The 13,569-nt window shown below is 40.0% G+C and overlaps 1 protein-coding gene across 1 annotated transcript in view; it reads left to right on the top strand.

Moving 5' to 3' along the window:
- msh3 (mutS homolog 3 (E. coli)) overlaps positions 1–13,569 on the top strand; it is a 56,016-nt gene that overhangs the window by 24,799 nt on the left and 17,648 nt on the right. The window contains exons 17-20 of the mRNA XM_084728518.1: positions 1,590–1,706; positions 1,932–2,039; positions 3,932–4,046; positions 4,447–4,604. Of these exons, the coding sequence (XP_084584644.1) occupies positions 1,590–1,706; positions 1,932–2,039; positions 3,932–4,046; positions 4,447–4,604 (498 nt within the window). The remainder of the gene's footprint in view (positions 1–1,589; positions 1,707–1,931; positions 2,040–3,931; positions 4,047–4,446; positions 4,605–13,569) is intronic.

The following is a 13,569-nucleotide window of genomic DNA, read 5'->3' as shown; positions in this document are numbered from 1 at the left end:
CAGAAACACGACTCCAAATGATTGCTAATATTGCTCCATGGATGCTGGATGTGTAAATAGGCAACTGTCTGCTAAAATGTTCTCAAGAACAGCTTTCTAAGGTGATAATGTTGTGTTTCAGCTTGTTCAGCTGTGTCCAAGTTTTAAAAAAACAACAATAAACGCTGACGATGAAAACACAGCATCCATTTTCATAAAGCTGCAAGCTGCTCTTTTACATAAAAAAGCAGCTAGGGATGGGCAGGTAGTGTGGTACCCAATTCAGTATTTGCCAGATATTCATGGTAAAAATGAAATTTGTATCCATTATGTGCTGAAACTACATTAGACACAGCAGTGAACTTCACTTTGGATTGACAGCTGGTGTGGATCTGCACACCAGTGGCAGGTGATGTTGGCAGCTCCTGGGAGCCTCTTTGCTTTCTGTGCGTTTCTTATATCAGGACACTTGTTGAGTATGTTTTCATATTATAAACTTTAACTATATTCTCGGCCAGTGGTTCCCATCACATGGGGTTGAAATATTAAGGCCCCTTTGTGCTGGACAAGAACCCACTAACACCCATTAACATCTGGCTTTTGTCTTCAGTGGGAAAGGGTACAATTGTCATTTGTTCCTAACTCAAATGACTCTGCGGTGGTCACTGGTATTTATCTGCTCCAGCTCCAATCAGCAGTGATGGAAACATAACACCTGGGTGGACACACTAATTGTTGCCCTCTTTCCGGCAGTAACTTCTGTGACCGAATCAGTTGGCATTAACTTGGAAAGAGAGACTAAATTAAGAGATATAAAAAAGCAACCACTGTACCATTTTGTCACCGGCCTCCATGCTGCTTTTGCTGTTTACTCATCCTGTTTTCCGGCGCATCAAATATGACACATCAGAATAAAATCCAGAAAGGCAATTTCATCTCCTGACAATGGCAAAGAATCAATCACCAATTTTTGGCGGGTTTACCTGTGGTAAACAAATACATATACGTGCTAATTTTGGTGTAAAAATTGTATAAATCAGAGGATGGAGGAGTGGTGAGGTAACTAATTAACAGGCTGCTGCACAGAATAATATTTGAATTGAATTTAGCTTTTTTCTTGCAGATAATTTCACCTTTTCTGGCCTCTAAAAATGATAAAACAGAGGAAAGACACACTCTTTGTTTGACCTGGTTGTAACCCATTCTTGCTAAAAATCCGGCATGTTTAGATATAAAATTTTTATCTGAACATGACTGATATGGGATTTTTGAGACAGATACTGATTTTAGAGGGGAAACACATCACATATCACCAGTGTTGTGATCACTGTAGTGAATTTTTGAGCTGGAATTAAAATAGACTTTTCTATGTGGCCTTTGCACTGATATGACAGTGCAAAGCGATGTAGAAGGCTGCTTTGTTAAACAAATAACTTTATTTAAGATCCAGTGAGCAGACAGGCAGTCCTGGCACTTGTTGATCCTCTGTATGTTGCTTCTGCTATTTTAACAAATACCACTATGCTGCCCAGTCATTTCATCGCTCGGTGTAATCAGTTTTTCCCTACATGCCTCTTCTACCTCACCTCCTCGTCCCCCTTCCTCTGCAGCACCAAGGTAGTGAGCAGGTATCACTCTCCCTTCCTGGTGGAGCGCTACAAGACGCTGCTGCAGCTCCGAGAGCAGCTGCTGCTGGACTGTCAGAGGGAGTGGACCAATTTTCTGGAGTATGACTGACAGACACACACACACACACACACCCACACACATATATATTTACACACAAAGCTGATCATGAACTCCAATGAAAAACTGCAGAAACATGTCTGCAGAGTTCTCAGCCTGCTAGAATGAGTCTGTTTTACTCAAGAACAGCGTCAGTCTGCTCAGCACAGTATGCACTTACCTTAATTTACACTTAAAAAATCTCTTTCCTCTCTTTCTCTCTGTAGTCGGTTTGGGGAGCACTATCACACCATGAAAAGGGCTATTAGTCACCTAGCAACCATGGACTGCCTCTTTTCATTGGCTGAGGTGGCTAAACAAGGGGACTATTGCAGGTGATGTCCTCTCATGACGACCATAAATATTGGTGTGTGTGTGTGTGTGTGTTTGCAATCGCGTGTGCATTTGTATTTGTGCGTAGGATATTGTGTGTGTTTGCAGTAGTGTGTGAGTTTGAATTTGTGCGTGGGATATTCTCTGTGTGTGTGCGTGCGTGTGTGTGTGTGTGTGTGGGTGTCCTGTGTCGTGTCCTATAGTCTCAGACAGGCTGTGTGTGGGAGTGTGCACTGGGCTCAGCAGTGTGCTCAGCCAAAACGCCAACATCTCTCCCACTCACTCACTTCCACACATACACACACACCTTTATTTTGTCTATTTCTACCATGTTTTGTGTTTTAATTTCACATCCATCAATGTCTTCATGTTGCAGTCCCTCTTAACGCTGTATTTGGACATTTAGTTCTTCTTAATCACTTCTTTTTTTAATAGTCCTCTTTTGTTTTGCCAGTGTTCAGTGAGATGATCAATACAATTCATGTAAATCATTTTTTTACTTCACCAGTCAGTGTGCGTTACAGTTTCAGAACAAAACAGATAGAAGCCTACAAAAATACACAGGAATAATGAGGAATTCTGGATAACTTAATATATTTTTATATTAACTGGCACACTTATTAAAAAACCCTTGTGACAGGTGCAACGAGTGGTTGGTGAACAAGTTTCAGCTCATGTTGTTTAGCTGCGTGATTGTACACAGAGCGATAGAACAGCATTACAGGCTGTAAACTTTAAAAACCGACTCTCAAAATCACCACAAAGCATGAAGAGTGCATCGTAACTTCCTGGAGTCTCCTCCAGTAATTTTCAGTCCCAGTCTTCTCATCAGCTGTGTTTCTCAAAATGTCGAACTATTTCTGTAAGGAAAGCAGGCATCTACAGTTTGTGTGTGTGTGTGTGTGTGTGTGTGTGTGTGTGTGTGTGTGTGTGTGTGTGTGTGTGTGTGTGTGTGTTTGTATGTGTAATAGAGCCTTGCCAGTAAATCATTAGGCCAGTTGGGGCTGCAGCGAGTGGTTATTTTCATAATCGATTAAACCGTTAATTGTCTAACTATCCATCACTTGATTGGCTGTTTGGTCTATAAACTGTCAGAAAATAGTGTTAAATGTTTATCAATGTTTCCCAAAACCCAAAGTGACGTCTGCAGTTGTCTTGTTTTGATCGCAACTCACAACTATGAGAACTATTCCAATATAATCCAATGAAAAGCTGAAATCAAAGAATTTGCTCTAAGGCAAATATTATTGGCAAATATGGAGTAATCACTGATAGATAAAATAAGATAAGGAGCGTTTTGCATTTGCATAAGGACAGAAATTAGTCCAGATAAATATAGTGACTGAAATAATGAAAAATACTGTATGTACAATAAGAAAGATAAAATATACTATACAGGAGGAATTAAATTACAAGACATGCAGAATGCATACAAGATAGAACCCACAACCAGTGTTGAAGATATGAGGTTCTGTCAAGTGAAGTGGACATAATGATTAGTTTCTCGCAAAGTCAGCAAATTATAATAATTATGAGGGTCATATGATACCGTCTATTATAGCAGCATAAACAAGATAATATATAATAAGATAAGCCATTGGAGCTGCTGCAAAGTCTAATAGCAGTGGGAACAAATGAGCTCCTTTCTGCATCTGGGAGAGATGATGAATGATGATGTGATTAATTGTATTGGTATGAATTTTATGCAAAAAGAAATTAAACTGCAATAATTAATGTTTTATTGGTAGCTGTTTTTTTTTAGTCCATGTGTTTTATTTATATATATTATTTAAAATAATGTTAAATGTCCAAATGTGGGTTGTGTGTGTGTGTGTGTGTGTGTGTGTGTGTGTTTTGTCTAAGACTAATGTGCGAGTGTGTTCTCTGTGTTCAGGCCAGATGTGTGTGAAAGTCAGCGTCAGATTATGATCAGGGACGGCAGACATCCTGCCATCGATTTACTGATGGGAGAGCACAACCAGTATGTGCCCAACCGCACTGAACTACAGGTACACACACACACACACACACACACACACACACACACACACAAACAGGCTCATTCAGAGTCCTTTGAAAGAATTTGAGCCAAAACACACAGACGGTTTGCTTGCTCACTAACTCATTGAGACAGTACTGAAACAAATTGCAACAGCTCGTACACATAAATACACACATGATGCACACATATACAGACTTGCTTGACACCACACACACACACACACTAACTTCCTCGCTCCGTGCTGGAGTGGGTGTGGGTTAATCTCGCAACAGAAGCACAAGCCAATGGGAAGAGGAGCCAAGCTTTCAATCCACCCACCTCCTCAGCTGTGCAGGACAGCATGAAAATATCTTCTTCTGTCTCTCTCCTCCTGTTACTCTACTCTCCTCTCCTCTCCTCTCCTTCAGGGTGATGGCAGGAGAACTATGGTAATCACTGGTCCTAATATGGGGGGTAAGAGCTCCTACATCCGCCAGGTGGCCCTTATCTGTGTCATGGCTCAGATGGGCTCCTACGTCCCGGCCTCTGAGGCCCGTCTGGGCATGCTGGACGGCATTTACACCAGGTATGAACACAAGCACATCGAGATCTCACAGCTGTGATTTATTCAATCACAGCTGTCAGAAATGATAACAGTCTGCATTTGATGACTTGATGGAAGAGAAGCTTTATGATAGTGTATGCACATCCCAACATGTTATCAGGAGCGTTGGCAAAAAGGTGAAAGCAATCTCAAGAAGAAAAGGCGCCCACACACTGAATAGATACAACCAAAAAGACAATGATTGATATATGTTTAACATCACCTGATTAGTGCTGCAACTAATGGTGATTTTCACTGTCGATTCATCTTGTGTGTGTGTGTGTGTGTGTGTGTGTGTGTGTGTGTGTGTGTGTGTGTGTGTGTGTGTGTGTGTGTGTGTGTGTGTGTGTGTGTGTGTGTGTGTGTGCATGATCGATGGACCTGGAGCTTCTCTACAGCTAGTCTTGCATACTGCTGAAATGATCGGTGCAGGTTTTTTGTGCACATTCATGACTGTTTGCTGAAGGACCTCTGTGATTCAGAATTCTTGAAAAATTTTGAAAAACCTTTTTTTATTCCTCCACACAGACGACAGCTGTGGCCGGAGGAATTATGTTTTCACATCATCCGATTCATGTGAACATGAACGTCTTGAGGGAATTTCTTCAAACTTGGCACAAATGTTCACCTGGACTCAACCGTGAACTGTTTAGGCTTTGGTGGTTAAAGGTCAAAGGTCACTGTGGTCTCACATTTTTGGCCATGACTCAAGAATTCATTCACTAATTATAACAAAATCCCACAAAAAATGTCTGGCAGTGCTTGAAATTAACTATTTACATCTAACTAGTTGGATATAATTGAATTACGTAATAATTGTAATTGAAATCCATTGCAGTTCCTGAGAAAAAAATATGTCATTTAGTTACAGATAATAATCAAAATGTTGGTGATTATTAAGTGGTTACAACCAAATATTCTTTTCAGGTTGCCTGGTGGAGATCTGCACTCTACTGAGTCCACTCCTCTGGTTGTCTCCTGTTTTTAATTGTATTCAGGCCTTCTGTTACAAAAAACACTGCAAAGAAAAACACTCAGGCAGAATGAGGAGAGAGGAGAATTAAAATCATTTTTTTAAGTCGGTTGCTCTCAGGATCTTCATCAGGATGGAACAGCGTCTGGTGTAGGGAGATACTTCAGATAATCCAAACTATCCCTTTAAAAATAGACTTTACATTAATGCATACTATTACTTACGTATACAGTATGTTGTCCATTATATAAAAGTGACTTAACCATGCCATTGCGAGCTACAGTGTTTCTCTCTTTCTGTTGATGGACAGACACATAAACACACTCAACAGGTTACTTTTTCTAGCTTTGTTTCCGTTGACAGGAAGACGACGACAGTGACCATGACAACACTGACGGAGCATGACACAGTTTCACCTCTGCAGAGTTTTTCTCATTAATGCAATTAAACATAAGGGCACTGCTGGATCTATACTCCGGTGTCAACCTGAGGATAAAAAAAAAAAAAATCTCACTTTCCCCCACGAACAGCTCGTTCACCTTGACTCACCTTCATCGTCTGTGACATTCTCAAGTTTATTTCTAGGACTGACACTCAGACTAATCCCCTCTAATCCCCACTGCGTTCCCCACTCACCACACAGGAGGAGGAAAAGACGAACCAGAGGTGTTTGACAAGGCCGGCACTATTGTTCTGTCATGATTTGGTACGCTGCCGTATCGTAGGAACCCTCAGACAAAAAGGCTTTGTTGGAGAAGATCTTTTTTTTTTTTCTCTCGCTGATGATTGTTCTCATTATGATCAGAGTAGCAGTAAGCTCTGCTCTGCATGTGGTTTCCAGTCCTGACTACATATTAGTGTGGAGCACAGGCCAACATACTGTATGGTCTCTGCTATTTTGCCTCTGCTGCACTGTGTGATTAGACCTAATGGCTTGCAGATGTGTGTAATTGTATTTTTTGTGGGTTTAAGCATGTTCTTATATATTAACCCAGTAGGAGCCAGAGACTTGTCAGCACACCATGAGCGTGTGTGTGTCTGTCTCTTTCCTTGAGAGAACCAGTTGGGGGTTTTAGACTTCATATTAGTGTAATGCGGTGATATTTGGCTGGTGATCCCGTATGTCAGGGTCATATTTAGTGTTTGGGTGGAGTGGATAGGAGTAAGAGAATGATCATAAAACACGGAGATTCATTAATCGAAGTGCAGATGATATATTTTGCCATCCCATAAACTGCAAATAAGAAAAAACAAAAATAATGAAGTAATCAAAAAATGTTGTGTAAAAGCAAATTATTTGAGTTGAATTTGTCAAATTAATTGGATTTATGAACTTAAGCTTACAGTATGAATACTTTTTAATGTCAGAACTTATTATGTTTAAATGGAATCAAAGAGCTTAAAATTTAATTTTGAAAATCAAATATGACCAAAATCCAGAATAAACTCAGACTTTTTAAAAAAAAGTACCATCCGCATAACACTGCAATTTAACATTTTTTTTAATAAATCTCTCATGTTCACTTTGATCAAACTTTTTTTGAGTTGTGCTCATCACTAAAAGGATTTTCAACTTTGTAAACCAAGGTTATTCATGTCTTCTTCCAGCTCAAAAGGACTTTTACAAGCACCAGGACATAAAATCTAGGGCTGTACTGAACATCTTTTTGTTTTTTTTTTTGACATTTGAAGCCATCATCACCCTGAAACAAAAAAATCCTTGAACAAAATCCATTTGAGTCCATACAGTGTTTTTCTCTGGCAGAAAAGCGCTGGCAGGGCGCTGGAATGAAGCGCTTGTGCTTGGAGAGCATGTGGGTTTTATTTCTATGACAACAATATCTTGACAATTTCTGACACTTTGCTATTAGCTTAACAAGTTGTTAAAACAACAACAGCTGTGGACAAAGCAGGTGGAAATGTCACTTTTCTACTTTTTCTATTTTTCTGCTTTTTACTTGAGTTGTTGTCAAGTCAGAGGAGAGGACAGAGAAGCTAGCACTGCCATAAATGACAGCAAAACATGGTAGAGATCTCGTTTCTGTCTGACATATCATAAAGGAGAAATATTTAAGACCCAAGCGTTAAAAAATGAGAACTGCGAACTGGAGCCATAGAGATACATTAGATAGAGATAGAGATGTAAGGTATATTAAACAGATTAAATCCCTATTAAATACACACTCTATGGTTAAAGTAAGTTGTTGCCCCCAGATTCAAAGCTCAGGCAGGATGTCTGCAGGCTACAGAGGAGTGCAAATTGAGCGCAACATTATATTTGAACACTGACAAGTACGACGAGTCCTACACTGTAAGTCGCTCACGTGTTTGTAACTGTCAGCTGTCTGACATAGTAAAGTTAAGCCTGTTATGCTGACAACAAAAACCCACTGCTCTGAAAATGCACACTCTGGAGTTTGAGTTCAGCGACTGCTTGTCACGCTGCCTGCCAGACATATTGCTCAATTTTACTGTTATAAATATCTACTCCTTATAAAAGGTTATTAAGGATTTATTATGACTCATAAACAGACACTTACTTAGTAAGCAAACAATCAGCGTTAATTTGAATTCTCATAAATGTGAAAAGGACAAACAGAAACAGATGTTCTTGCCCAGAATGGAAATTTCAAAGAACGTGCTGGTTGTAGCGTTGTTGTTGTTGGAGAAGCCGGTAATTCAATTTAGCATGTTTCCTTAATCTCTGATGACATATCATGATCATTTTATGATTTAGTGCAGTAAATAAATGACATATTTCTCCTTTAAACAGACATGCCAAAACAAATATTCTGCGCAGCAACTGAACGTTGATTTAGAATTTCAATTAAATCTGAGTGAAAATCAGTTTAGCTGATCTGCTTTGTTTGGGTATTTTACGCTTTTATGTTAGCAAGTTGGTAATAAAAAGATAACAGGAAATGATGGGAGAGTTGTGGAGTGACATGTGGATTTGGAAGTTTTCTTGGAAAAAAAATGATACAAAACAAACAAAAAAAGCCCTTAGGTTTGTGTTTCAGTTATGGCTTGTTTAGAGGTAAGACTGAATTTGAGTGTAATTAGTGTCAGCAGCAGTGCGAGGTCAGTGTACTTCAGTCAGTGAAGGTCTACAAAGCAAAGCGTGTGTTTCCCTGTTGTTTAGTCAGGTCTCTGATGGGGGTCGGATGTTAATATTCTCTCTTTCTCTCTGAAAAAATTAGAGCTAATTAATGTCCACAGAGAAAACACACAAACGTACACACACAAGTACACACACACGCGGTATCCGCTGTCCTCTCCTCACCTCCTCTGTTACCTCTGTCGTCCTCTCTGTTTCTAATTGGACTGCTCAGCCTCTCTCCATCACTGAGTGTAAGATCCTGAAGAGAATCTGTTTTGATAATAAACGCTCAATCAATTCTCACTGCTGTGTCAAGCTGACAGACACAGCACTGGGAATTGCTTCATCATGTGTGTGTGTGTGTGCGCGTGTGTGCGTGTGTGTTTACGAGTGAGAGGGAGACAGACATGGAGTGAGAGCTTGTGAGCTTTACTCGAGTGCAATAAGCAGACTTTGTGGGTTGCGGGTAATGAGATGGTGCGTAGGTGTCTAATGGGATATCCTGTCTGAAATGATCCAGATGATTGATTATCAATGAGGATAAAGTGAATAATCTGGAGACTGGTGTAAAGCAGCGTGCCGCCTCACACAGTCTTGGTTTTATTTTCCTTCCCACTCCACCATGCTACAGCATTTTTACAAATGTGCCACATAGTGGTTTGAGCATAATTCTCTGTGTGTGAGAGCCAGCATTCTTTTGTGTGTGTGTGTGTGTGTGTGTGTGTGTGTGTGTCTGTGTGTGTGTTTGTGTCCTGGCTTCTAACAGATGCATATGTGCACGTATGCAGCTGATGTGTCTGTGCGTTTTCTTGTCGGTATTGAGTCCTGAAGGTTATAGAGCACATTCTTCCATCCCTTCATGGTTGTTATGGAAACAGCAAAGGAAGCAGAATGTAAAACTGTGTTTTGAAAGGGACCTTTAATCGACCATGGACTCCTAGCAGTGATTATTATACTGTGTTTTTACTAAAGACTTTCACAAGCTCCCCCTCCCATCAGAAAAAATGCAGTGTTTGGGGCCCAGAAATGTTGTGAATATCCAGAGAGACCTCACAAAGGGTGCTGATTGTGTTGGCGCCGACAGGTCTCTGTGTAACTTCATCACCTCAGGTGGGTGTTACATAGCGATGTGAAACATACTGAGCATGTGGGAAAATGCATATCCTAAATTGACTTGTTGGTTCCTCAGAGTTTTCATGGTGCTGCTGGTGTCAGTGTCTGTGCCATCTTGTAGGCGGCACACAGGGCTGGTTGGGCCTTTTTGAGTTGTATAGGACCTGGAGGTTTACATCAGATAGTTTGGAGTCAACTCTGCAGAAGTAAACTATTCAAACTGGTAGGACAAATCGGAGGATGAAACGAAATAACTGACAAAATGATCGACAGAATCCTTATGCTATGTGCAGACTTTGATCTTCTTGTTGTACATATCCAGATAAGGAATAAGGTTCTTGTATAGCTTTGTTCCTTTTTTTGTATTTCCATTAGCATAAAGGGATAGTACTCATCATTAGTCAGTGTATTATCCGCAGTAGATGGTAGATGTCCCAGTTTGGAGAAGCAGAGAGGAGCACCAGCACTGAAGTTAGCAATGAATTGCTGTGCCACTTAAAAGAACTGTATCACTTTACAAGTTATTTTAAATATGTTGACCACTTTATCTTGCTGTCTTTTCCAAACAGAAACCATTATATGAGCTAAATATCACTCTCTCCAAACCAACCAAACTCCACTGGCAAAATCAGCTATTTCAACTTGCAAAACACGGAAGTTCATGGTCTGCTGCTGTCTCGATTGGTTAGTTTGTTTCCTGTATTGTGTGACCAGGTTAGTTCAGATTCACCAGTCCCACAATAACACAAAGAAACTAACCAATCGAGACAACGGTAGGCCAGTAATTCCTGTGTTCTGTGGGATTTTAGTTGAGCAAGAAAGAGCGATATAAGGCTTATATTGACAGCAGCCTCCCATTGGAAAAGGCTGTCTGACAGCAAAGTAAGGCAGTGAAAATATCCTAAATATAGCCGACACTTTAACTCATATTGAGCATATGTAGGTGGGCCTTTTTTTTTGGAGTGGCAAAAATGTGTTTTGTTTGCAGCAATACATTGTAGGTACTCCGCTCTGCTTCTCTAGACTGGCGGTGTGTCGACCGCTGCCTCCTGTAGGTAGTACGCCAACTATCAGTAATCACCTCATAAAACCCGACTTCAAATAATGTGAAATATTCCTATAAACAATGTGATTGCTAGTTCTCCAATGTCCACATAGGATAATGATAAAATATAAACTGCAATTGAAAATCACACAGCATCAGTGGAGCAATAAAGGCTGGACAAACCAAACGTGAACAACAGAAAATAAGTTAACCAATATTGCAAATCATATGCACCTCAGTACACACAGGAAACTGCAGCACAGCTATAGTGAAGTTTAAATGAGTTTAAAATGTTTTAAAAGTTTTTGTCTCAGTCGTTCATATCAAACAGCAGCAGTTTCTCTGTAGCCTCTATTTTTGCAAATTTTAACAGTCACACTGGGAGAAAGTCACTGCTGAGAGAGCTTTTCTCTGTCAGTCGCTGTCTCATCGAAGTAGCAGTTTGTCACTTTGAAAATAGATTTTGTCATGTTTGTGATAGTCATGCGAGTTCTTCATTTGTGTTTAGTGTTTGCTTTGATTTTACTCTTCTGCCAAATACAACAAATGCTTTGATCGATTAGAGTGGAGTGATGTGATAAGGTGTCCAGATAATAAAATAACTGGACAGTCCACGGGCTACAAGTGTCAGAAAGACACTTGAGATGTATCTAAACATGCTTTCTGGAGATGTGTGAGGTGATAATAAATGAACTCTATTTTCAGAATCAGTTTGTTTGGCGGGAAGGATGGACTCAATGGGAGCAGCAGGACACCCAGCTGGTGTAGCGTTGCTGTGTGTCTGCTGTGTGTCCCCTCATCAGTGGACAGAGTGTGTGTGTGAATAACACTCCTCCTTCTCATCTGATTCTGTCAGTCCTCTGCCGCGCAGTATAGATTCGATTGTCATAATTTCCCCCGAGTTAAAGGCATACGTGCACCCACACACGCTATAAATTGGCTAATGAAATGCAGCAGCATACCTGCCACACCCCTCTCCCATATAGCGTGTGGTGTAACTATGGTAACCTGTGAGCTGGAGGCTCTTGTCGGCAGTTCATTGATAGGTAGTATGTTGAAGGTCAATCGGGACAGGAAAAGACAGATTTAGAGGTGAGAAACACGGCCTGGCAGAGAGATGTTGCATCTGTGATCCAGCTGGAGTCTGTTTTTATCAGATGAGTCATGGCTCTGTCTGTCGATCTGTAGCGCAGCATCACAGGGGCTCGCAAACTGGCTTCGAAGAACTCAGCATGTTGTCATTGTATCTCTGTAATCAGTAAATGCCTATTGACATGAACATGGATGGTGTTCAGAATAGTTCGTTCCACTTTTGTAGTGTTTTTGATTTCCTGTCACTGGCCTTAAATCTCGCCTCCTCAGATGACAGTGTAACGTCATCAGCCATAAATAAAATTCAAATGTGTTTGTCAATATATTCATTACATGCATTCTAGGCTGTCCAGTAAATTTTTGTAAAGTAATCTGTTTTTTTTATTACACATTAGGCCTCCTGCAAGAATCTGTTTTTTGTATCTTTACCCTAAACCTCTCTTACTATTTTCTGTGTTCAAGTCAGATTCGGCGAACTCTACGGGACTAACTTGTTGTGAATTGCTTGTTTCAGCCTGGTGAATGCCAGTTGTTCATGAGGAGGTGCAGCATAATCAACAGCCTTCAAACTGCAATATAATGTTGCCTTTCTCTTTCTATTTGTGGGAAAGGTTCATTCACACATATGAGTACAAAGAGTAGAAAGAAGAATTTCTTACAGCAGGGCTTCGAGTTCAGCAGTATCAGTATAGTGGTATTAGAAGAATGGAAAATTGTGAGAAATACTAATTACAATGACCCAGAGCCTAAAGTGACATATTCATATTGCTTTTTTTGTCCAAACAAGACTTTTCATAATATTTTTTTATATATAATATGTTTTCTGTATCATAAAAGATAAAGAAAAGTAGCAAATCCTCACATTTAAGAACCTGAAACTAGAAAATATTTGCCATTTATTTCTTGGAAAAATCACTGAAACAATTATAAATTCATCAAAGTAGCTGGCAACTAATTTTCTTTCAACTAAATAATCAATTAATCATTGCAGCTCTAGTGTCATATACTATATAAAGAGTGAATGATTTAACATCAGCCTTGGCAGGCAGCGGTCACCCCACTGTATTTGCACATGTGTGACCGTGCCCTGATATGTGAGGCGGTCAGTGGGGAGCTGATAGTAGCTGTGATGTTAGATGAGATGATGTTACATCCTACAGGAGGGGATGTTACACTGTCAGTGCTACAGAGGATGATGCAGGATGAAGACCTGCATAAAAACCCTGAGAAAATGTATTTGGCTAGCAAGCCATGATGATGACACATTTTATTTTTGTTACATATTTTATTTAAGTTTATTTAACTTCAGTATCATGTGTAAAGTCCAGATTAATTCAGATGAAGGCATTTTGATTTTAGGTCAGACAGGTGTTTTTCTCCTGCAGGGAGTTGGACTGTTTGCTCATGACTCAACAACAAGAGCAGGTTTGGACCACTTGTGAATTTTGTTCACACCTACTTTAAGACAAATTTTAAGTAAGAGAAAGTTGGTAAATGCAACAGATCCTCTTAAAACGTTAGTACCTGTCTACAGCTAAGTATTAGTATTCAACACCTTTTAAGGTATCGACCAAAATAACCCAGTGCCAAGAAATATGGAAACTTCTCCAGTAAAATACTAACC

Source organism: Lutjanus erythropterus, chromosome 10 (genome assembly GCF_056507025.1).
Source record: "Lutjanus erythropterus isolate fLutEry1 chromosome 10, fLutEry1.hap2, whole genome shotgun sequence".
Taxonomy (NCBI): Eukaryota; Metazoa; Chordata; class Actinopteri; order Lutjaniformes; family Lutjanidae; genus Lutjanus; species Lutjanus erythropterus.
This window is presented reverse-complemented; position numbering and strand designations above follow the sequence as displayed.